The sequence below is a fragment of the Talpa occidentalis genome, unplaced genomic scaffold, assembly GCF_014898055.3.
Source record: "Talpa occidentalis isolate TD23 unplaced genomic scaffold, MPIMG_talOcc4v2.1, whole genome shotgun sequence".
In the NCBI taxonomy this organism is placed as follows: domain Eukaryota; kingdom Metazoa; phylum Chordata; class Mammalia; order Eulipotyphla; family Talpidae; genus Talpa; species Talpa occidentalis.
Window position 1 is genome coordinate 98509342 of NW_026555331.1, and position 25306 is coordinate 98534647.

At 35.9% G+C, this 25306-nt stretch overlaps 1 protein-coding gene across 11 annotated transcripts in view; it reads right to left on the reverse strand.

The window, feature by feature from the left end:
• MACC1 (MET transcriptional regulator MACC1) overlaps nt 1-25306 on the reverse strand; it is a 319768-nt gene that overhangs the window by 41137 nt on the left and 253325 nt on the right. For all 11 annotated transcript variants that reach the window (XM_054692410.1, XM_054692411.1, XM_054692414.1 and 8 more), the window contains 3 exons: nt 9071-9193; nt 6342-8347; nt 3018-3206 (listed from right to left, as the gene is read on the reverse strand). In XM_054692410.1, coding sequence (XP_054548385.1) covers nt 3018-3206; nt 6342-8347; nt 9071-9185 — 2310 coding nt within the window. In that variant the 5' untranslated portion in view covers nt 9186-9193. The remainder of the gene's footprint in view (nt 1-3017; nt 3207-6341; nt 8348-9070; nt 9194-25306) is intronic.

Here is a 25306-nt window from a genome sequence, read left to right on the forward strand (position 1 = left end):
GGAAGATTCACTGTTAAAGTACTTTTAGATTTATAGCAAAGTGAGAAGAGGACACAGATACTTTCCATGTGTTCCCTGCTCCAACATATTCCTACAACTATCTCACTGTTAATATCCACCACCGGAGTCTACATTTGTCTAAAGTGATAAATCTATATTGACACATCATAATTACCCAAAGTCCATAGGTTGCTTAGGGTTCACCTTCAGTGTTGGACACACTATGGATTTGAACAAAATATAATGACATGTATCTATCAATATAGTATCATACAGTATTTTCAATCACCTAAAACCTTCTGTACTCTGTCTATCCATCTCCCCCTACCCCCAATCCTTGGCAACCACTAACCTTTTTACTGTCTCCAAACTTTTATCTTTTCCAAAATGCCATATAGTTGGAATCATACAGTATGTGTCTATGAAATCTTTTAGATTGGTTGCTTTTGCTTAGTAACATGCATTTGTGGCTCTTCTATGTCTCTTCATATTTTGTTAGATCATTTCTTTCTATTAACAAATAATTTCCTACTATATGGATGTTCCACAGATTGTGTGTATATTCATCTACTAAAAATGATCATTTTTTTTTTATAGAGGCATGTTTTATTTATCTATTTATTTATTTGTTTGTTTTGTTTATACATGCACTGGGTACAGTCAGAAGCACGGGAGGGTGAGAGAACTCACCAGAGCCAGAGCGGGGAGCAGAGCAGGCAGAAGGACCGAAGTACACTGCTGAGGGGAGCAGCGGGTGGCAGGAGAGGTCTGCGCGCCATGTGGGACCCTCCTCCGGTGGCCGGGGAGCAGCCAGGGATCGAACCGGCGCTGCAGAGGCTGCGGGCAGCTTCGCAACCCAGCGCCCAACCGCTGCGCCACCGGGGAGGCCCTAAAAATGATCTTGACTGCTTTCAGCTTTTGGCAATTATGAATTTTCTATAAACATTTATGTGCAAGCTTTTGTATAGACATAAACTTTTAACTCCTTGGAGTAAATACCAAGGAGTACAATTAATGGGTTATATGTTAGGAGTATATTTAGTTTGAAAGAAACTGTCCAACACCTTCGAAAGTGGCTGTACCATTTTGCATTCCCACCAGCAACGAATGAAATTTCCTATTGCTCCACATCCTCCACAGCAATTTAGTGTTATCAGTATTGTGGATTTTATGGATCAGCCATTCTAATATCAGAGATTTAAAAAAAAATTAACTGAAATATCAAAATAACATATCCATCATAGTGTTCTTTTTTTCTTTCTTAGAGGTTTCTCATCTTTTAGCTCATTCAGTAAAAATTAATTACAGATTGTAATGCACTTCTTTGTATATGGAGATACATGTAATCTCTGAGGGGAAAATATGTCCTGGATGCTCCTGGCTACAGAATATTGTTTAGAGTCATCCTTGCTGGAGAGCAAGGCTCCAAGGCCCTAGGAGTCAGTTCACTAAGACTTCCACGCAGGTGCTGGTATTAAACCAACTTGATTTGACTTTTGAGTCTTTATGAAAAAATTGTTGTGTCCTGGCCTCCCTGGTGGTGCAAGGGGTTAAGCACTGCACTATGAAGCAATCCGCAGCCTCTGCAGCATGAGTTAAATCCCCTGCCGGTCAAGGAGAAACCACGTGGCGCAGCAGACCTCTCCTGTCTCACCCACTGCTCCCTTCAGCAGTGTATTTCAGTCAGTCTCCTGTCTGTTCCCCACTCCACTCTGTCTCTGGTGAATCCTCTCACCTCCCAAACCTCTGGCCTGTACCCCAGCTCTTGTATGCATAAATAAATAAATCTTTATTTTTTCCTTTTAACTTAATTTTATTTTTTTATTTCTTTATTTTTATTTTTATATTCTCCATACAATTGGACCCCCCTTATTTTGACCCCAATCCTACCTTTCCCCACCCACCCCATAGCTGGAAGGGATCATGCTCAGTGAAATAAGCCAGAAAGAAAAAGAAAAATACCAGATGGTCTCACTCATAGCAGGAATCTAGAAAACCTAAATAAAGGACCAGGAAAAAGAATAACTATAAGAAAGAAAAAATCAAAATCAACAACTATAAACAAATCTTTAAAAAAAAATTGTTATGTCCTGTCCACCCAGCTGGCACAGGTGCTTTGAAGTGAGAATACTTACTCAAGAAATTAATACCCGGCTCTATGCCCAAAAAAGGAAATGGAGAACATAGCTTCTGCCTCCTACCAAATAATCACTTAATCAGAAAAATGGTATTCCCTTACCTAAAATATTTTGAAAATGTTTACACTTATGAGAGAAAGACACAGATATTTTAGGGTGAGCTTAACACTGGAGTATTTTTGCTTTTTAAGTCAACAAACTTTTACTCTCATTTCTTTATGGTAGAGAAAATATTTAGGTTATGCCTAACAGTACACATTTGTCTCAATATTAATAAAACCCATATTTGTATAGCAAATATTTACTTTGTTCTAAGTGTTATTCTGTGTTTGACTTCTACAGCTCTTATTGTAAGCAAAACTGTAAAGGAGATAATGAAACTCTGAGATATTGCTATCTCTCATTACCAGTCACCCCCACCTTACCCACCTTCTTACCCAAGTCACCAAATATGACTTATCACATATGAGTAAGTCTATGCCTGAGGTTGATTAGTACTTATTGTTATATCCTCTCCTCTTATCCTGACTTGGTCCCATTTCCTCCCTCCAAAGTTGATTTGTTTTCTGCCTCAAGTAATTATAGCCCTGTCTATTAACTGAATCACTATCCGATTTGGTCAACTCAGTTGATCAAAGGCCATATTAATATCAATACAATAGGAGAAGCATCAATATATTTTAGAAGTTCTCAGTGCCTTTAAAGAGTGATGTGTATATATTCTACATAATCTTTTGAGGTTATGGGGTAGTGACTTCAGTTAGTGGACCCGCAAGGACACTGCTTTAACGAATTCATATATGTTGTACAGGCTTGATGACATTTGATTTACTTGTTCTGCAATTTTTCATTGCTGAATTTGACAAACAGAAATCTTACCTCCGCAGCAACAACTCCAGATTTTCCTTGGTGAGGAACTTCATATGCTTCCATTTGTTGCTTTGTGAGTCGTGCTAACTTTTCAGCTAATTCCCTCCAGCTTTTTCCAATCTTGACAGCTGAAGTCAAAATAGCAGCCTCTTGGATAAGATATGCTACTAACCCTTGGCAATCCATCTTCAATAAAGCCTGCAGCAACAATTACATGTCATATTTAAAATCAACCTATTTGGGCATTTTCCTGTAAATTAAACTCTTCATTACATATTCTAGAAACAGGCATTCCTTTTTTTCCTCTATACATATATTTAAATTTTCTAAAATGCAAAAAAAAAGTTGATTTATTTTTAGAGAAACTCAACTAGTATAGTAAAACAACCAGGCCAGAATTAGGGGAAATTTAATACTAACTCAGTGATTAATTATAGGGTCTTGGGTAGACCACTTAACTAATATTTTTCTTAATGTCATTAATTTAAAAATGAGAACATTTAACTAGACACTTTCAGAGATACTCTGAGACTCTAGCAGTCTATAATTTATCAAGCCAGAGATGATCATTCATGACAAAAAAATAAATCCTATTCTTACAAGAGGACTGGCTACAGGAACTCTATAGAAAGTTAGTGTGCCAGTGCTAGTAAACACTATTCTAATCATTATCAAAATGTGATTTAAATCTTTCCAGAGTCATGCCTATTGCATAACATTGAGATATTGACAACTTTGAACAGATCTATTGTTTTTGACTTAAAAAAAAATAATTCTCTCCCTTCACCACCACTGTAATGTGCTAAATATAAATCACAAGGTATAAATCATAAAACACTTAGTTTTCAACAATGCAACTTGAAAAACTATCAAACTTTCTTCCTTAATTATAAATCTGAACCTCTGCCAATGAAGCATGTTGCAAACAAATCAGTTTCTCTTTTGACTTGAATATATTTTTAAAATATGGAGTTAGATTTATCTGTATCACTTTTTGTTTAAATAAACAAAAATAAAAGTTTTTTAGCCCTTCAGCATTTAATGTTACCTAAAATCTTCATCGTTATGAAGCAAGTGAAAATTAATGTCCAATTAAGACAACTATTAAAGTTCATATTGTTCATTCTCATGGATTCATTAAAAGGACACCATGATTTTTATACAAAGACATGCTGATCCATACATTTATGGTGAGGAGTTATGACGCTGGGGAGAAGAGTGCAGAGGCAACAGGCCCATGAAATTGTGTTTAAGTAGACTGTTGAATAAATTTGCTGCACTTAGCCTAGTTTCTTGTTTTAGGGAAATGAAATCTGAATGTGGAGTTACAAAAGCTCCACAAAGTACAGGACTCTAGATAAATCATAAAGAACATTTATTTAGTGATTGATTAAATGAATACAGTGGAAATATCATCCCAATTAGTCCCCTAGAATCATTATGAAAGATGAGCCACATGGTAAAATGCTTTAGACAGAATCAAGTATCCAGTGTATAAAGGCAGACAATCTCAATGGTCAGAGATGACTAAAAGGACAATCTTTATCAGCTTCTTTCTGGTTACCCCAAGTATTGTCAGTCCAAGAAAATACATATTTATATGTAAGTAAAGTTTCAAGAGATGGCCTCTACAATTCTACACCATGTACTCCAACCATATAACTAGGCCTAAGCCCCCTCTCCACAGAAATCCTGAAGCTTCCACTGATGAATAGAATGAATTTTTAGGAACTTCTCTCTTAAATATCTCTACACCAGCACTGTCTAGTAGTCACTAAAGATACTCAATTATTATACACCAATGTATTGTAGGTATGATCTGGTTTAAACTTTCATACCATCTGGACAATATTATTTTTTTTCAATAAAAGGAAAACAATTCTCAATTCAAATATTCATGGATTCATAGTGAGCATGAACAATGAGAGGTAATTAGCTATTGCAAAATTCATATACTGTTTTAACTAGGTAGATTAGTTAAATGACTCTAAATGGCCCTCATATTATAGTGTTTCATCCACATAATAACTGGATATTGGGGTTTTTAAAATTTAACCCCTCTCCATTTCATTGTGGAATCATAAAAGTAATTGAAGGAGAGGAGATGTTTTATATATAAAGATGTTTTATATATATATAACATATATTTCGCTAATATATAAATCTTTATAAAGTCACACAATAAATGTCATTCCAAATGTTTTTCTTCATCTTTTTTTTTCTTTAACACTTTGCTTCTATATATGACCTGTCTATGTAATCCCATTTAGCTTACAGGGCACCAGTCTTGCATAGTCAGAATGATATTTTACTACACTCACCAACATACATATTCACACAAGCATTTTACACACACACACTTAACTTTGAACACTTCGTTTCAGGAAGCTATATTAATTTTAAGTGTGGATTTTGGGGAACCAAATCCCATTTCTAATACTATACAACTATAGAACCTTGGAAAAGTCACCTGACTTCTGATGACATAGTTTCCTCTATTTGTAAAGTGAAGATACTGGCAGTACCTGTTACATATAATTGTTATGGTGACTCAACGAAAAATGTTTATGGAGTACTGAGCATAGTGCCAAAAGTATAGAGTACTCTAGAGGACTGTTAGTGACCATGCTATTGTTTACACATTCCTAATTTAGCCATTTTTAGATATATGCTCTTGATTTTTTTTAAACCTTTATGAAATACTGAATTCTCACAGAATTCTCAAAACAATTCTTTATCCTCTCTATGTAACTCTCCACTGAGCCATACAATGTGGGAATGCTACGTTTAAAAAATGATCCTGGGAATTCCATTAAAATATGAGGATAAAAAATAGAATTAGCAATACCATTTTGGGAGGTTGTGATAAATTGCAAACAGAAAATATATACTAAATTGAAAAAGTAAAGAACATTGATGACAATTTTTTAAAATACTAAAAAGTGGGATTAGAGCAAGAGCCAAGTGATTTTCCTTCAGTTTGCTTTTATTATTTTAATGTCACTGGGGCTTCTTTGATATTCTAAGAGCTATCTAAAAATTTGAGAGTGGAAGAGATCTCTTAACTGCTGTGTACTAGAACAAACAGAATATTCAAACTTCCTTTAAAAGATGGTTTCAGGGGCATAATTTCTAGGAAAATCACAACTGAATCCTAAGTCTAAAAAAACCAATAATATGATCTTGTAGGAAAAGCTCTGTATTTTCAATAAGGTAGCTTCTTTTCTTAGCTTGCTGAGATTTTTTTTAACTTTTCATATGTTTTGTTATAAATACTGTCAGGTTAATAAAGTTCACTATGCCAAATACATTACATGATCAAGCAATACTCACCACAACAAGTTCATAAAGAAATTTTTTGGTGTTTTTATCTTCATGGCAATCTTCCTTTAACTTCTTTATAACATAAGAAACTTTTTCTGATTCTTTATCTGCCTGTATTTGATCAAAATCTTCCAGGGTCAGATGTGAATAGCCCAGGACATCAGCTAAAACTTTCCAATCATAAACTTTTTCTGACACCGATGTCAATACAACTGAGTAGATGTAAGTCAGTTTTTTAAAGGGCAGGGCAATTTGTCCAAGAAGATTGCTGGTTGTGAAAACACTACATGCTGTAGGCATTACTTGTTCCTTTGCAATCACCTTGACATTTTTGCAATGCACAAGTCCAATCTTACCTCTCAGGATGCCCACATACCATTCTTTTACTTTGGACTGCCCAATGGCTTTTACCTTATGTTCTCCAAGAATACCTAATGTGTCCCCTTTGAAATATTCAAGTAAATAGTCGATCTTGCTGTGTCTTAACACTGTTTTTAGGGCTACCCCATAGTTAGTAAAGTTTAATTTTTTTTCTTGAAATGTGGGATATTTAACATGCACTGCTGGTAATATAGAGGCAGACTTGATTTCCGTTTCCTTTTGTGAATCACCTGGTGGATTTGAGAGCCTTTTTAGGTTTGGGGCTAGATCAGGTGTAGTGATAAAGAACTGTGTAACTGGTCTACCATTGGAAGAGTCCACCTGAACACGAAAAACAAACAAATGCATTTTTCTAGAGTCAACTAAAGAAAATACAAATTGCTGATGAACTACTTGACCTGCTTGCAAGTGCGTTTGTTTAATTTCTTTCCTTTGTCCTTCTTTCTTTACTTCAAAATCAGGATCACATGGAAAAACAGAAATACTTAAATCTTGAGGCTTGTCAAGTAAGAACGAATGCTTCCCCCATAGTTGAAACACAACTGGAGATGTGTTTTTCCTACCTTTTTTAATATCAGAGATTGTAAGCTTTTGTGGCATATAACTGTGTCCACAAATTGTGAAAATAGTAGTGAAACTGGGATGGATATATCTGGGTCCATAGATCCCAACTGAGATGGTTTTGTGGATATAATCCCAAATGGTTGCAACTGGTGACTGAGTTACTTTAGCTTGTGCAGCAACCACTAGGTACATCACCTGATTCAAGTCTATTAGCTTGACTTGGATGGTATCTTTATAAACATAGCAGTTGTTTAACACTTTGAAAGGGCCTTCTTTATTCAAGCTGTGTAAACATACTATTTCTGTCATGACTTGACTGAAAGGGTCCTTTTTCACTTCAGCCCCAATTTTCATCTCCAGCAAAATGGCTTCCATTGTATTAAGATTGCCTAACATGATTTCTAACAGAGGGCTTACAGTGCATGAAAGATCATGGTTAAGCATTTGTGGAGGATTGAGAAAAGCTCTTAGAGATACCTCTTGAAATTCTCCCACAGCGACATGACCTTGGGGCACATGAACAGTGATATCTGATTGAGGTAATTGTACGGACCCTCCTTGGTGGTTTAATTTGCAAATTATTGTGGTTTCCGCAACTTGTGTTTGGGCCCATCCAGGACTTTGACTAATTGTATTCAAATCAAGGCAGGAACGTGCCAGCTGGCGTTGACTTAACCAAGCCATTTTATAAGCCTCTCTATCATTTTGAAGCCATTCTAAGTCTTGATCTAGTATCTGGTCAGAATCATGTGTATTCTGAAGGGCATGTGCTTTGCCATCTAAGATGTCCAAAAGTTCTGAAACACTTTTAGATTTTCCAGATTTCCTTGAGGAAGTCTGTCTGAGCAACTGGCTTACATCAAGTTCATCCCCAGAGGAATCAAAAGAATTTCCAGCTTCCATTTCTCTAAAAAAAAGGAAAGGATCTTCTTTCAAGATGGAAATGTTCTCTCTCTTCTGGTTATTTCTTAGCTGAGTTATGTCATCCAAAAATGGGTTAGAAGCTGTCAGTTCATTCCAGAATGGATTTGTAGCTTTAGATGCATTATTGCCAAGAAGTGTGAAAGCATCTGGATAATTGAGAAGCAAACCTGAGTTTGCACATTGTTGTTATTTAAACACAAACAAAGCAAAACAAAGATGAAATGACATTCTAAGATACAACCAAAATTAATTTTTCATTATAACTTAAAAATTTAAGACTTCCATTTTGCCTTTTGATCTCCAGTCAAATAACTTCTACAAAATTCAAGATAAATTTGGTAAAATTTTTATATTTTGAGGAATAGGAAATTGTTCTACTAGTTTACTTTGACCATAAATAAAATTATTTTATCTTAAGGCATCAAGATTTGTAAACAAATAAATGTTTGACAATTTAGACAATAATCATTTTACACATTTCCTTGAAAATGACTCAGACTAAATATACTTATGTCATAATTGTTTTACATTTTATTTTCACAAAAGCATACTATGAACAGAAACAATCGATGAATTTATATTTTTCTAAACAGTGACTATTTTGTCTCATTACAGCTAGATTGCTTAACATTATTTTACATTATTCTGTTCTGATTCATCACAGGAATCAATAATATTCAGTATGTGAAAAGTATCAAATATATATGTTAAGAGCTAAACTATGTATTTTTTAAAAAATACACCAAATTAGGCAAGCATGCATTTTGGGGATAACTTTATACTGATAATAACTTCAGGAAATTTCAATTTTTACATGAAAAAAGATGATCATTAGATTTAGTATAATTACAAGTTATAAATTAATGTACCAGAAATATTGCAATTTCTTGGGGATTTCTGCACTTCCATGTCCACCAAATTTCCTTCAGATCTACTTCTTGGTTTTCCTCTTGACCAGAAATGGGCCCTTTCACTGGTTAACATTTTTTTACCTATAAAGTAAATATATGTATCTTTATAAATATCTACCATGTAAGTATACATATGGTGATTGACAGAGAAACCAAACTCAAAATAGTCACACACATTTAAATAGCAAACAGCACATAGAAATACTCTACAAGGATCCTTTACTTCTGGTAAGATGCTGGACTAAATTTCTTGAAATATATATTAGCACCCCATTTAAAAAATGTCCAAATCCTGGATTAACACCACAAGTATATACATTACTGATTCTATAAAAATGAAGTACGAAAATGCTAAGGATAACAAAAAGAAACAAAAAGATGAAACTCCAATAAATAGACATTACTTGTTTGGTGATCGGAATAGTAAAAACCACCAAATATAATTCTCCCCCAAACCTTTCAACACATTCAATGCTGTTCTAAGAAAAATCATGTTATGTCTAAGTATTTTATTGTACAAAAAATACCCTACTGAATGGGAGCAAATATTTGCACACCATACATCTCACAATGGGCGAATATCCAAGATCTACAAAGAACTCATAAAACTCAACAACAAGAAAACAAATAACCCAATCAGAAAATTAGCAGAAGAACTAAATAGATATGTCTCTAAAGAGAGATACATACTCCTATGTTCATTGCAGCGCTATTTACAATAGCCAAGTTATAAAAACAACCTAAATGTCCACTGACAGAATAGTGAATATAGAAGATGTATATATACACAATGGAATACTACTCAGCTATAAAAAAAAAATGATCTCTTGCCATTGGATAACATGGATAGAACTGTAGGAGATTATACTAAGTGAAATACTTCAGGAGTAAGTATTCACTTATATACTATACATGTGGAATATAGAGGGGGAAAAAGGAACTTACAAAACTAGGTCAAAATAAACACTAGCACTATGACTAGAGAATTGACAATACTTGAGGAACAGGGACGGTGGAGGTGGGGGCAAATGAAGTAGAGGGACCAGTGGTCTAGGGTAAAGTACCAATGGGTACTTTGGTAGTGGATGTGGTGTGGTGACATACATCTGAGAAGGTATAAATCTATCCTTCTTGATCATACACAATGTTATAAACCAATGTTGCCTCAATTAAAAAAAAAAAAACAAGAAAACTAAATACAAAAATGAATCTCAGCAATGGGACATAACTAACCTGGAAGGTCAAATAGCTGGTAATGACTGATCCAGAAATAATTACTCATGCACATTACAGCTACCCCATCTAGCCTATAATTCAGTACGTCAGATGCTCTTCTGAGATTCAAGGTTCCCAACAGGACATTCTGGGACTATCCCACCCTCTAGCTCAAACTGCCAGTCATGCAGCTTAGTTCTCCTTTGTGTGTTAACCACACTCCCACTCACCTTTGACTTTTCTTTTTCTTTTTATCATACTCTTTATTCAAGTTCTTAACATTTTTTATTCTTGAGAAGTTTATTTTTTTAAAGTAATCAAAGGCCTTATGGTATAAAAAAAAAGAGCAAATTAAAAAAGGAAAGGAGAAAGAAGAGGGGAGAAATGGAACCAGAAAAGAAAAAGAAAGGAGTGGGAAAACATTTTCTAAATACAATGAATAACAAATGCAAAACTTATCTCATAAGGTAGCATACGTTAAAAAATCAGTTGCAAAATAGCCATTTCTTCCTCTGATAGGTGAAACTATATGAAAGATTGGGTGAAAACCCAAATTATGCAACATGCAATTTGTACTGAAACCTCAAGTTTCCTGGCAGATCTTCAAAATTCTGTGGTTGACTTTACCAAATACAATGTCCAAAACTAAAACTCCTTAGTACAACATAGATAGGTAGCCAAAACATTGAGATAGGGAAACTACTTTATATCCTTCAACAAAATTAAGCAAATCAAATTTAAATGATAAAATTTAAAAATTTAAATTTTATAAACTCTTTATAAACAATTTATAAACTTTCATTTCCTATGGTGAAATGATTTATTCAAAGGTTCCTTTGAGGCAAGTAATCCCTGCTTAAAACAAAAAAGTTTTAACCTAGTGTAACAGAGGTAGAGTTCCTAATCACACAAGGAATAGTGCCTGATACAGCTGTAATACAATAATAGAGGATCATAACATCTCAGAAACAAAGCACAAAGTGGTCATTAGCTAGAAGTCTTTGTGGAGTAGGCCTCGTCTTCACCATCCCAGCACATCTTCATTCTATTGTAAACCGTGATTCTAAACCTTAGTGGTATCAGACACAGTTTGCTGGATCCATTTTAGTGTTTCTGATCCAGAAGTTCTGGAACTCAAATTTCTACCAAAGTGACCAAGTGATGTGGTTCTGGGCTGAGGGAGGGGTGGGGGGGAGGGGCGTAGGGGGCTGTTTACATTTTGAGAATCACACTGAAAGTCACCATGCTAAATTCTTTGCTGGGGCAAATAGATTTCTCCCTGTTCTCTGGGCTGGCTTTCACTATCCCCTAATAAATCCTTCTCTCAATCATTTGTGTGCACCCACTTTCATACACACACACACATCTCATATAACTTCATCTTAAATCTTCATTTTTTTTTCTATAAATACAAAGAAATGCCTTTGACTGAAAGGAACATAATGCTGCCCTGTGCAGGGCAGTGCCTGTTTACACAGGTCTGAGAAGCACCAGCTTTTTGATACACACACCAGAATTGTGTATTCTTCCAATTAAATTTCATCCTCAAGGGCATTTGTTGTCCAAAATGAGAATTTAAAAAAACATGCTCTAAAAAAGTGTGAGTCAGTCTTAGAATGAATAATTGGGCAAAGAGCAGCCTACTACCCACTTAACCGGGGATATGTCAATATGCCTTTCACAATGCACTTATTCTGAGTCTGCATAGTTCATTATTTTTTTCCTTAAAGAAATGATGAACACAGTTTTACACTGTACTTATGCTATTAGTTAAACTACATTTTAAATAATTGGGAAATTTACCAACTATATGACTTAGCAAAAGATTCCAAGGAGATATTTTTAGGGGTTGAGTGTGGCACTTAAAATAGAGTAACCAGGAAAACAATACCATTTAAAAGAATTATTCTTTTACAATTTGTAACTGAACTGTTCTTGGTAGTCATTAAATACCGAAAGTCTCACTGTTTTCAGTCACCCAACAACTTCAAAGTATTTTACCACTAATATTTGAATACCTCAGATCTCCTTTATGTGTATCTATGATTGTACTAAACTCTTGACTTACATGATATTAAAAATGTGCCCAGGGATATCATAACTCTTATAAGTGACAGCAAATGCTAAAATGTCAGGAGAGCAATTGTCAGATTGGCAGACTTCATCACCTGCCAAAGAAGAAACCTACCCAAAGGCATCTGGTACCATAATTAGGTGATGTTGCTCACTTGGCATGAATTTACTGGATGTTACCAAAGTGTATGTGCCCATACAGGACATTATTCCCAGAGCACTTTCTGATGGGCTAGTGGTACTCTCAAATGTATATACCCCACAATCCTTTTATTTAATAGTTTGAGTGTTGGCTCTTATCATTATGGCCAAACATCAAAATGATCATAGTAAAGCTTGTTTAAATGCCTTAACAGGGAAAATATCAACAACAGTCATTAAAAAAAAAATTACAAGATTCTCCAGGGAGGGTAGCAGAAACCCTATATTGCATTAAGCAATATGAATAATACTTAATAATATCTGTGATGCCTGCAGTCTTGGTAACAAAATATTCCATCAATACATCATCCTTTTAATATCACCATGTCAATATGTCTAACACTTCCTTTATGTCTCATTACCCTTCCATCACTGGCAGAACTGAAGTTCAGGAAAATTATAATAATTGTACATGGTGACAACCTCTTAGTAAGCACAAGTCAGGAAGAGAGAAACAATAGATAGGAAATTGTTTTTATGTTCAACATGACATAAATACAACTTTGGGAGGAAGATTAAAATAAATAACTTCACAAACATCATGCTGTAAGTTCCAATATACTACTAGAAATGGCCCCACAATGAAAGTTCAGAAATCCCAGTCTCGAAAGAGTATAAAGAACTCTTACATATGCACAAAAGGAGTATTTTTTTAAAGACTTACTTATTTATGCATACAAGAACTGGGGTACAGGCCAGAGTGTGGGGGGTGAGAGGATTCACCAGAGACAGAATGGGGTCCAGAACAGATGGACTGACTAAAATACACTGCTGAAGGGAGCGGCAGGCGAGTCAGGAGAGGTCTGCTGTGCTATGTGGGTATCTTCCTAGCCAGAGATCGAATTCGTGATGCAGTGGCTGCGGCCAGCTTCATAGGTTGTGTCTTAACTCCTTGCGCCACCAGGGAGGCCCAAAAGGAATATTTCAGGTAAAATAATAATAAAAATAACCAAACGTGCTATTATTTATTAACACTCCCAGTAAATACGTGGATATTTTCATTTATAATTTCATTTATAATTACAATTCTAGAAAGGTGTTTTTTCATTATTTTTATTCTAAACTTTTAAGACATTAGAAACTTAAGGAGTTATTTTATCCAAGATTATGTAAGTGCTAAGCACTTACTCTTAGGTCATTAGAGAAATTGAGATTGGAGACTATGGCTATATTACATACTGGAGAGTACCCTCAATCTTGAGTCCAGGAGATCTTCACCACTGTTACAGCAGAGCCCACATCATGAATGAGGAACAGGGCCCCCCTCTCCAAAGGGCCTTGTGTTTGGTATAATGCTTTGCTTTGCCATCTTAAAAAACTTTCTGCGTTTTGCGTAAGGGATCCCATATTTTCATTTTGCATTGGCAAGGCATATTAAGTAGCTTATCCTTACTCTTGGGGTTGGCAACCCTTAGCACAGATCCAGAGAAATGACTGGAAGTACAAGTGATCACAAAGAAAAGAGAAAAGCATCATGATATATAAACAATACTCATTTTACAGATGATAAAACTGAGCTTTAGAGAAATTAAATGCATTGCCCAAAGTAATAGTTTCATTACTAACAAGTTTAAGAATCAATCTCTCATTACCTGATTTTGAACTTTATAAGGAGGTATGAGAATAATTTACCTATTTCCATGAAGTCTATAAGAATGAAAAATGAGATCTCTGAAAATTCTGGTGCTATATAATGCAAAAGTAATGATAGCTTAGCTTTGAGGATCTTGAAGGAAAAATGATAAAATCCTTTAAGTCAATGAGAGTGAAATAAAGAGATCCTCAACCCCATGCTCTGCCAGTATCATGCCTCCTACCAAACAAGGTCTTCTTGGATGTGACATTTAGCTAAGTGAAGAGATCAAGTTTACTGGCAAGGTTGGTCCTACTTATCCTGACTGAAAGGTCCATGCAGGAGGCCAGAATGCAAAAGCCAACCAGGAAGCCCACCTGGGGGGCAGGAATGCGGATACCTGCCTGGAGGACTCAGACAATGAGCCTCCCTCCTCCCCCTACGAGTCTCTTCTCAGACAAAGAACCTCTACCTGCCCCAGGAACCTTTTCACGCCCTACAAACTTTTCCCGCCATAGGAACCCAACTTCCCACCTGACCTCTCCTTACCCTATAAAACCCTGCTTCCCCCTAACAACGTGCGCAGCTTCACTGACCCCCACTTTGGGTCGGTGAGGTCCACCCGGGGCACAATAAACTTTCCCTTCCTTTGAGAAATGTAGCCTGGCTCTCCTTTTCTTTACCATGCTGAACCTTTCACTGACTTTACCTCATTCTTGTAGCATCTTGTCTTTCACCTCACAGAGCACAACTAAATAGTCAAATAATAAAGGACTTGAGTAAGTGATCTTTTGAAAGTTCAGAAGATACTCATGGAGATATAAGTGTTAAGAAAATACTATCAGACTTCAGATACATAACCACTGTAAATCAGCAATCTTGTCATGTTGACCTAAACATAGATATAACTGATGATCAAAAGAATATTTATTTTTTAAAATCTGAATTCCCTTCAGTATGTTCATTTTAAAGATGGAATTATTTTGTGTGTGCATGTGTGTATGTGTGCACATGGGCACATACACAACTTCTTTGGTTTAAAAAGAATTTGAAAATGCTTACAAATAATGAAATAAAACAGTGCATTTATACAAATGTATGTTATTCTTCAGCAAAAAGTTTGAAAAGCAAGACAGTATATACAAAGATTAGGGTGACACTTGCAGGGATTTGGTAGGAAGATCAAAATAATTTCACAAACATCATGCTGTAAGTTCCAGTATACTACTAGTAATGGGCTCACAAATTTGGCTTTCCACTTTCTCAAAGTTACCACAATAAGGAAAACATTTTTATTTATAAGCTTCACAGTGACCACATGTTATGAATAGACTGCTCAGCAGAGGCACCAGCATCACCAGGACCAGGAGTGATTAGTTGTTTGCAACTGCTGGGAACAATGTCTTCCTTCTGCCCCGCTCATGTTCAGAATGAGTCTCCTTCATGGAACTCTTCCTTAACATGTGCTGATGACACCTCAGCCAAGGTCAATTCTGTTAAATCAGATGGAGATTAGTGGGTGCAATTGTTTCCCTCTCCTAAGACACAAGAGGCTTAGTTTACAAAAGTACAGATGATTTAGTAAAACCCATTCCATTTAATTTTTCTCAGCTGGGTTTTACATTCCACTTTTCAAGTCACAAGGACTTAGAGGGTCCAGCCCTTGATGGGGATCAAGAATAGTATTTTCTCTTGAGGATCCAGACAACCAGCTAAGCTGAAGCTCAGAGTCACACACTTTTATGAAAATTGACACCAGTAACTAAAATAAAGGCCTGAATAGAGGACCATTCTACTCTGCGTATGGCAGTTATGACTTGGGCACAAATTTTCCTCACAGTTGAATTATTGTTCCCACACAGAGCATACCTTCTAAGCCACAAGGTAAGACTTTAGTGCTTTAATTGTGGAAAACATTTCATGAATTTGTTATCAAGTGGCCCCTGTTGCCATATAATATTCCCAGTGGTTGTCTCTCAAGTTTAACTTTAAGCAATTTATGTTCCCAGTGAATGCTGAGAGAGAAATTAGCTGGTAACCCAACAAGTTTTAACTGCTGCATGAATTTTTGGATATAACTAGCTGTGTAATGGTTGACCCTAAGCCATTCTTTTCCCTTGTGCCCTTCAATGGAAGGAAATTTTCTGACTTGTATTTTTCAAAAAAAGTACAAATGAGGCCTCCCTGGTGGCACAGCGGGTTAAGCACCACACTGTGAAGTTGTCCACAGCTCCTGCAGCATGGGTTCGATTCCCAACTGGCCAGAGAGATACCCACATGGCACAGCAGACCTCTCCTGCCTCACACGTTGCTCCCCTCAGCAGTGTCTGGTCCGTCTGCCAGTTCTGGTCCCCGCTCTATCTCTGGTGAATTCTCTCACCCTCCCATGCCAATGGCCTGTACCCCAGTTCTTGTATAAATAAATCTTAAAAAAAAAAAAAAGTATGAATGTCAGCTAGTGATTCAGAAGAGGTAGAACCAAAATCAGTTTTACAGTGTTGCTAAGGAAGCTGAACATCAGGTCCCTCATTGAACAGCCCTTTCTAAGCCTTAGGTCTGTATTTGTTTCCTTATAAGTTTCAAACCATGCAAAACTCCACTTTAGAGAATACTTGACATCGTAAAATCTCACTGGCTGTCCCCTACCAGCAGTTCTTTTTTTCCCCCTTATTTGTAAATGCATTTTGGTAAAATATAAGGAAGTTAGGTTTTGGAGGTAACAATCTCTTGTTTTGGACCTCTGCATATAAACTGGGGATTCTAAACATTTCTGTGATTCTGTTTACCTACTATTTAAAAAAACAATAGTAATAGCAAACATTATTATATTATAGTGAGCCCACATTCTTTATAGAGCTGCTTAACAATCAAATGAAACACTGTATAAAAAGTAGCGCACCAGATGATTCCCTTCCTCTCCCTCTGATCCCTCTTCCCTATTATTCCTGTGCATATAGAAATCTTTTATTTATTTATTTTTTTTGAACTGGGCCCACTTCAGTAGCTACTCCTCTTACTCTGATGGCTTTAGATTCTGTTCTCATCTGTTAAGAAAAAAACAAAATGGGGCCTCCCTGGTGGCGCAGCGGTTGAGCGCTGGGTTGCGAAGCTGCCTGCAGTCTCTGCAGCACCGGTTCAATCCCCGGCTACTCCCTGGCCACTGGAGGAGGGTCCTGCATGGTGCGCAGACCTCTCCTGCCACCCACTGCTCCCCTCAGCAATGTACTTCGTTCCTTCTGCCTGTTCTGTTCCCCACTCTGGCTCTGGTGAATTCTCTCACCCTCCCGCACTTCTGACTGTACCCAGTGCTTGTATAAATAAATAAATACATAAATCTAAAAAAAAAAACCAAAATAATTGCTGCCAGTTGTGTCTTGGAACCCCCTGACTCTTACTCATCATTCCTCATAGAAAATTTTACCAGTGATTTGCATTACTCTTGTCAGAAAGAATTCTGGGCTCATGACAACAGAGGCTCTGGGGTGCAATAGAAAGAATGTAGGCCTTGAAATTAGACAGATATGAATTCACTGATTTGAGCATCACTTTTCTCATTGGTAGAGTATAAAATTATCTACTTTAAATAGCTGTTGTAACATATGTAATTCCCACCTTAATTAAGCTGTGTTTTAAAAGTTCTGTGAATATTAGATTAAATGCCACAGATCCCCAATTAGCCCCAGTTGCTACTTAAAATGATAATACACTTGTCTGTTTTATTTTTTCACATATGAGCCAATCTATTGGTTTTATTAAGAAAAATTATTGGCTACCGACAAAAATACTTAGGGGGGAAAAGCACTCTAGAAGTTTGACTGTCACTTTCATTTAATTGATGAGTCAAGCTGATAATGCTCTTTTCACATCTCTCAAGGGGATAACTGAAAAATGAGTATTATTTTCTGAGTTTTATCAATCCTTCCACAACAAAATCTATTGGTTTTCTTTCTACAACCAATATTTGCCCCACTGTTACAAGAAAACTAATTATAAAATACTCAAAATTCTTTGCCTCAAGAAAAAAATCCCTCTGACAAACATTTTGTGTGCGCCTACAGTCTTGTTCTTGAACTTAGAACATTGGGGTAATTATTTACATATTAGCTGACAAGTCTACCTACGTGGCAGAGTAAATAGGAATGTTCAGTTCCTTTAATGAGAACAGAGTGTTCATGCACCAACAATTCCTGTGAGATGGAGCACATGGATGTAGTGAGGTTCGGTAGAACTGATAAAATTAAAGAGAGGAACACTCACCATGCCGTATCATTGAATGTTAAAGCAGGAGGTTCCCGTGTAATTTTTAATGTTTCAGGGAGTTGTAGAGTTTTTGTCAATTTTGTAAGCCGAGAATCATGTACAAAATAGGAATTGTTTATCAAAGTACACACTTGAAAAGTATTAATGTGTACATATGTGAATATATATAATCAAATTGATAGGCAGAGAGAGACTGGTATGTTTATACATACAGATAGAACTCAGCTGGACAAGAAATATTTTTATTATTAGTAATGCTTCACTATTACCTGAATACTGGAAACTAGAACATCATTTCCTTTCTGAGAGACATCTAAATCTTCAAAATTTCACTAATTTAAGATAGCATCAAGTACTGATGGGTTATATAAAAAGTCTGAAGAAAGAAGCTAAAAGAGACCAAAATGTTCTGGTGGAAGAAATGAAAACACCTAAGGTTGGGAGCTGGGACTGCAGGTGATTGTAGCCTGAAAAAGATGGAGAATCAGATGTGAAATGAGCTGCTCTCAGTGAATTATTCCTACCACCTAGTTCTCCTATACCATTTTCAGGACTATCCATAGTACTTACAAATGCCAAAAAAAATTATAGTCAACGATAAGAGATGTTGTGTCTAACCTAAATGCATGAAAAACAGGAAAACACAGCAGCCCACAAGTACATCTATCTATGGTCACGGTAGGGCAACAAATATCCATCTGGGTTAGTTCAGGACTATGCTGTTTTGAAACTGAAACCTCTTAGTCCAGGAAAAACCAGGACAGTTGGTTACTGTAATTACACATATTGGGGTATAAGTACACAATTCTACGTGGAGGATGTAAAATTGTCAATGTAAATTCATTGTATCTGTACAAATTTTTTAAAATACTTTAAACCATTCATGAGGAAGAAAACAAATACATATACATATGTATACATGCACACATCTATAACTGAGCTGGACAGAAATGACTGAATTTTAATGTTTAAATTATTTTCTATTATCTCATTTTCAGGGATAAATTCTAATAGAAGCTACAAATAAAAAAAAAGGGGAAGGAATTCAGAAAGGAATGAACAGACCATCATCGCCGTTTTTATTTCATAATTCAACCTGAAAAACCAAACCCTTTCACTCACTTAGCAGTCAGAGGAACTGCAAATTGATCCAAGAAGGAGCTCTTCCTGGCTTAACCCCCTTCAATTAAAGCACGTGGAAATCTCAGGATTAGGAATTGTATTTCCCTCTATGGAGACCCTCACTACCCTGTGGGAGTAGGTCCAGGAACTGGTGGGGCCCTTAAGTTCACCTGGGGAAAGTGGAAGGAAGCTCAGAGTTGTGCCCATAGCACCACCTGGTGCCAGGTCAGGGGGTCCCCCTGAAGAGCTTTCTGCAACTTTGTGCTGGTCTCATTTCCGGTCCACTGCACATTTGCCCTAGCCAGTTTGGTGTAAAATGGTGGTTCTGCATCATTCATTTGTATCAAAAGCATCTCCAAATTAAAAACAAAATGAAACAAAAAACACAGATGCCCAGAACTTATCCCAAGAGTATGGAGTGGAGCTGAGTTGTTATGACTTTTATTTAAAAAACTCCCAAGAAATTCTGAAGCATAACAAAAATTAAATCATAATATATCACTAAATCATAATATGATGAGAATATATTAATTTTGTTTTGTTTTGCTTTAGACAATTTTCTAAACATAAAACACAAATCAGCTCAAGATGCCTTCCCTAAAAGGCAAACTTTGCAGTTGTAAAAACATTTACTGGGACATTGTGTTAGACATGGGATTTTTAAGGTGATAAAAAAAATGTCGGGATCTCTCTCTCCTCTGTGAATAGCAAGGCCTGTCCTGGGATAGCAGAGAAATCACAGCTAAAACCAGTTTTGCTCTAGGTGGTAAGGACAAATATTGTGTTCCTTTGCATGCTCTGTGGGAGTTTTTGTATTCTTGTGTATTCTTTATTAGAAAATTGTAACATCTACATGGAGAGCACGCTAGATATTAAAATAGTAAAAAAAAAAAAAAAAAAAAAAGCCTGATTTTAATCTAAGTCCCGTTTCTGACTGCAGCTTGGGAAAAAAAAAAAAAAGTTTTCTCATGCTCCAAGTAGCATTTTCTAGCTCACCACATAAATAAATTTATATATACAGGTATATTCTAAAGAACATCTTCCTGGTTAATGTTTTCCTAGTGAAAGTCTCATAGTTTTCATAAGCAAAAAGTTGATCAATGTTTTTTGATCAATGTTTCCTTAGGAAACAAAAGAAATTTCTTCAAATTCAATGCAACATTTTTAGCTAAATAATATGAGCAAACCTAAAGCTTCTTTTCAAATCCAACAAATAGAGCAATAGAATCTTAAGTAACCCTTTTAAATCAAGATAGTATAAAGAAATGTGAATTTTGAAGCTACTGACACTAATAATTTTTTTTTAATTTGTTTTAGCTTTTTATGAACATTACCTGCAATATATAGTATGTGTGTTGCAGTAAATTTTGGTAACATTTTTTGGAACGGATTTGAAAGTTTTAGGTGATCCAAAATGAATTATCATTTTTCTCATTTAAAAAATTAGAAACAGGGCCTCCCCTGGTGGCGCAGCAGTTGAGCGCTGGGCTGCGAGGCTGCCCGCAGCCTCTGCAGCACAGGTTCATTCCCCGGCCGCCAGCGAGGGTCCCACCAAAAAAAAAAAAAAAAGTTCACCAAAAAAAAAAAAATTAGAAATATACAAACAGAAATTAAAGAACAGTTTACTAACATTAGGCAGTCTTTTATCTGTATTCATGATTCTTTTTATCTATTAAGTTTTTAACCATTGCTTGAGTATACCTGACCCTTATAATTATTTCACACCTGCCTGATTTATGTTTCTCATAGATATGATTTCTAATCATGATTTTGAAATTGTGAATTGTTCTTATGAATCAGATAAATCAGTTTTTCTTTTTTTTTCTTTTTGCTTTATAAGGTTCAGGGTTTTGATGTTAAGACCACATAAGTATATAAAAGTTCTTTTTTCTTGATGGATTTTCTAGTTATTTTTCTCTAATGTTTCTCTTTACCCCGTAAATGCCTTGTGACCTGAATTCTATTTTATGTGATATTACTATTGCCGTGCCAACATTCTTTTCATAATTATATTTTATTTTAAGACATTTTTATATGATTTAGCATCTCTAAAATCAAAATACAGGGCCTCCCCGGTGGCGCAGTGGTTGAGCACTGGGTTGCTAAGCTGCCTGCAGCCTCTGCAGCGCGGGTTTGATCTCCGGCTGCTCCCCGGCCACCAGAAGAGGGTCCCACATGGCGCGCAGACCTCTCCTGCTGCCCACTGCTCCCCTCAGCAGTATACTTGGGTCCTTCTGCCTGCTCTGCTCCCCGCTCTGGCTCTGGTGAATTATCTCACCCTCCCGCGCTTCTGACTATACCCAGTGCTTGTATAAATAAATAAATAAATCTTTAAAAATAAATAAATAAAATAAAATCAAAATACATATGCAAAACAAGTGAACAAACAAAACAGAACAAAAGTTACAGTTACTGCACCCTGATAACTTTTACCTGTTAGCTTCTCTAACCTGCTCATCAATGCTGTGAGCTAGAGAATATTGTTTCCATTTTGCAGTTAGGAAAACTGAGATACATAGAGATTAATCAACTATACTGCTAGGTAGCAAACAAGACAGGGCCCAAACCCGAGCCTTGCTCTGATTGCCACACTCTTAATGATTACTCTAAATGCAGAGTAATCTGTAGGTCACATCCCTTAAGATCCCAATGTGGAAGTTCTTCTGAGGGAATAACTAACTACAAGAGACACCAGCACGTGGCACACCTCTTGCTACATCCTTAGTGGGGTTCCAGTTCAGTAAAGCTTAGCCCTTTCTTCCTTAGCTTGTGTTTCTTTCTTACTCTTTCACGCTGCCTTTCCAAATCTCATCATAATTGAAATGCATCTTGAATCCTTATAGGCTCAAGGAGATTTGGTAACTAGATTATTTTTTTATTTTTCCTATATAAATACAAGGAGGCATTACCAACATTCTAAATGGCTCTGAAAATTATCAACATAAAAAAGATGCAAAAATATATATTTATCCACTGTACTAAGTAATTCAAACTAAAATAAATTATTATCTTGGGGCCTCACTGGTGGCCTAGGGGTTAAGTCTCAGCACTCAGCACTATCACCTGAGTTTGATCCCCCTCCAGGGAGCTAACCCACATATGGTGCAGCAGACCTCTCCTGTCTCGCCCAATGCTTCCCTTAGTAGTGTAGTTCAGTCAATCTGCCTGTTCTGCTCTCTACTCTGTCTCTGGTGAATCCTCTCATCCCCTGCACCTCTGGTCTATCCCTTAATTCTATGCAAAATTTTTTTTTAAATTATCTTAACCAACAATACTGTCAGGGTATGAATTTTATGAATGCAGTCAGGAAGGACCACCACAAAAAATACGATTACACTGAAAAGTGAGTACAATAATAAAATAAACAGGGATCAAGATACTGAAAATGGAAGATCAATTTGTTAAACAAATACACTGGGAAAATTAATAAAATGCTATGTGGAAATTTTGAGAGGATTCACATGAAGAAAACAAAATGGTCTCAGTATTAGTTTGAGGAATTCGCAGCATTCTATTTGAAAGAAAAGAAGAACTTTTAAATATTCCTCAGGGTATCAAAATAACTTTTCAAAACTATGCATAATGATATTTAACACCATACAATTTTAATGGCAAGTTAAATTAGGATAAATAATCTGTAATGTACAGACTGAGTAAATAATGAAACATCCCTTTATTGGAATATTATGCAATCATTCAAGATAATCTTCATGAAAGTATGTTCAGCACTAAGTATGTTTATAAGAGAATGGAAAGATAAAAAAAACTTAAACATGCTTCAAAATAGAATGCATAGTACAATTATTATCATATTTTGTAAAATCAGATTAAGAGAAACCATGTATTTGAAAATACTTCCAGTGTTTAAATGATAAGGTTTGATTTATTTTTATTTTCCTTTCTTAACTTCCCCAATTTTTTTTATTTTTATATTCCCCATACAATTGCAACCCCCTGATTTTGACCCCAATTCCTCCTTTCCCCACCCCCCCTCAAAGTGTGTCTCTGGTTCATAGTTGTTTGTTGATTGTGATTTTTTTTCTTTCTTATAGTTATTCTTTTTCCTGGTCCCTTATTTAGGTTTTCTAGATTCCTGTTATGAGTGAGACCATCTGGTATTTTTCTTTTTCTTTCTGGCTTATTTTGCTGAGCATGATCCCTTCCAGCTCCGTCCATGTTGCTGCAAATTGCATGTGTTTATCTTTTTTGAATGCTGAGTAATATTCCATGGTATATATGTACCACATGTTCTTGATCCAGTCATCTATTTTTAGGCATTTGGGTTGTTTCCAAAGCTTAGCTATTGTAAACTGTGCTGCTATAAACATAGGGGTGCAGGTGCTCTTTGGAATTAATGTTTCTGTGTCCTTTGGGTAAATACCTAGGAGTGGAATTGCTGGATCATATTTACACTTTCCAAATTTTAAAAAGCATTTATTACTTTATACAGAAAAATGGAATGAAGAGGGAACCACAATGGGAACAATGAAAAATTCTTCAAGTTGAGATAAACTTTAATATAAATGAATATGTCATGACAACCACTGATTTCAATAATCCTCTTTCCTTACAGAACCAACAATCTACCCAAGCTACTATATTTTCATTGCCCTCCCCTCAAAATCTTTTCTTCTTCAAATCATGGTCTAAATTGTAAGAACAGTCAGTACAATTACCTTCTCACATGTCATTTAACAATATATTAAAGATTCTACAGGTTTCTTCTACTAACTAGTTGGAACCATACTGTGCTAAAATCCAGCAATTCACCTACTTATCAGAACCCTAGGAGAAGCTTGTTGCTAATAGAAAGCACACAAAATAACAACAGGTGCACTCTTACTGTCTTCCTCTTCTTTCTTTTGAATTTCCAACACCATTCTCTATTTTCATTTTTAACCAATGGTCTTGCTTCATATTTTATTGAGGAAAAAAAATACAATCAGAGATAACATCCACTTGTTTCAACCAACACATCTTTTAAACTGCTTATGTTTGGACCCATATACTTGGATGTCTCTCTTGTTACTGTGAATGAGATATCGGCTTCTTCCACATGTATACATGTCTCATTCCTGCTCTTTTATTCAAAGAAAATGCACCAAAAACTCTCCTCAGTCTTTTCTGCATTACAAGTGTATTCTTCTCTTTTGCATCTTTCACAAAAGTAAAAAAAAAAAATCCTATACTGTATACTGTTAATATTTTTAAAAAAAGAAATTCAACCAAACCTGTCTTAATCTTACTATCCCCTCTATCTCCTTCCCCATTTTTCTCTTCCCTGCACTGCAAAAACAGATACACAAAAATAGCTTTTCTCCATATCCATGAATGTTTTCTTCCTCTCTCTCTAGCCTTTCAATTATTGTCATCTTTCCCTCACTGCATGAGAAATGCTGTTATCAAGGCCACTATGACCTCCCATTGCCAAATGCAATTGTAAATTTTCATTCCTCATCTTACTTGACCTATCAAGGTCATGCTATATGTCATGTTTATCACACTCCTTGAAACATATCATATCTCTCAGGTCATATCATTCATCTGTTTAAAACTTTGCAATGACTTTTCTACTCAACTAAAATTTAAAATCATAGGACCTATGTGGCCCTATTCTATAACATCTGGCTCTAATACCTATCTAAGATCATCTTCTAATACTCTTTTTTCTTTTTTTAAGGTTTATTTATTTATTTATACAAGAACCGGGGTACAGGCCAGATGCACGGGAGGGTGAGAGGATTCACCAA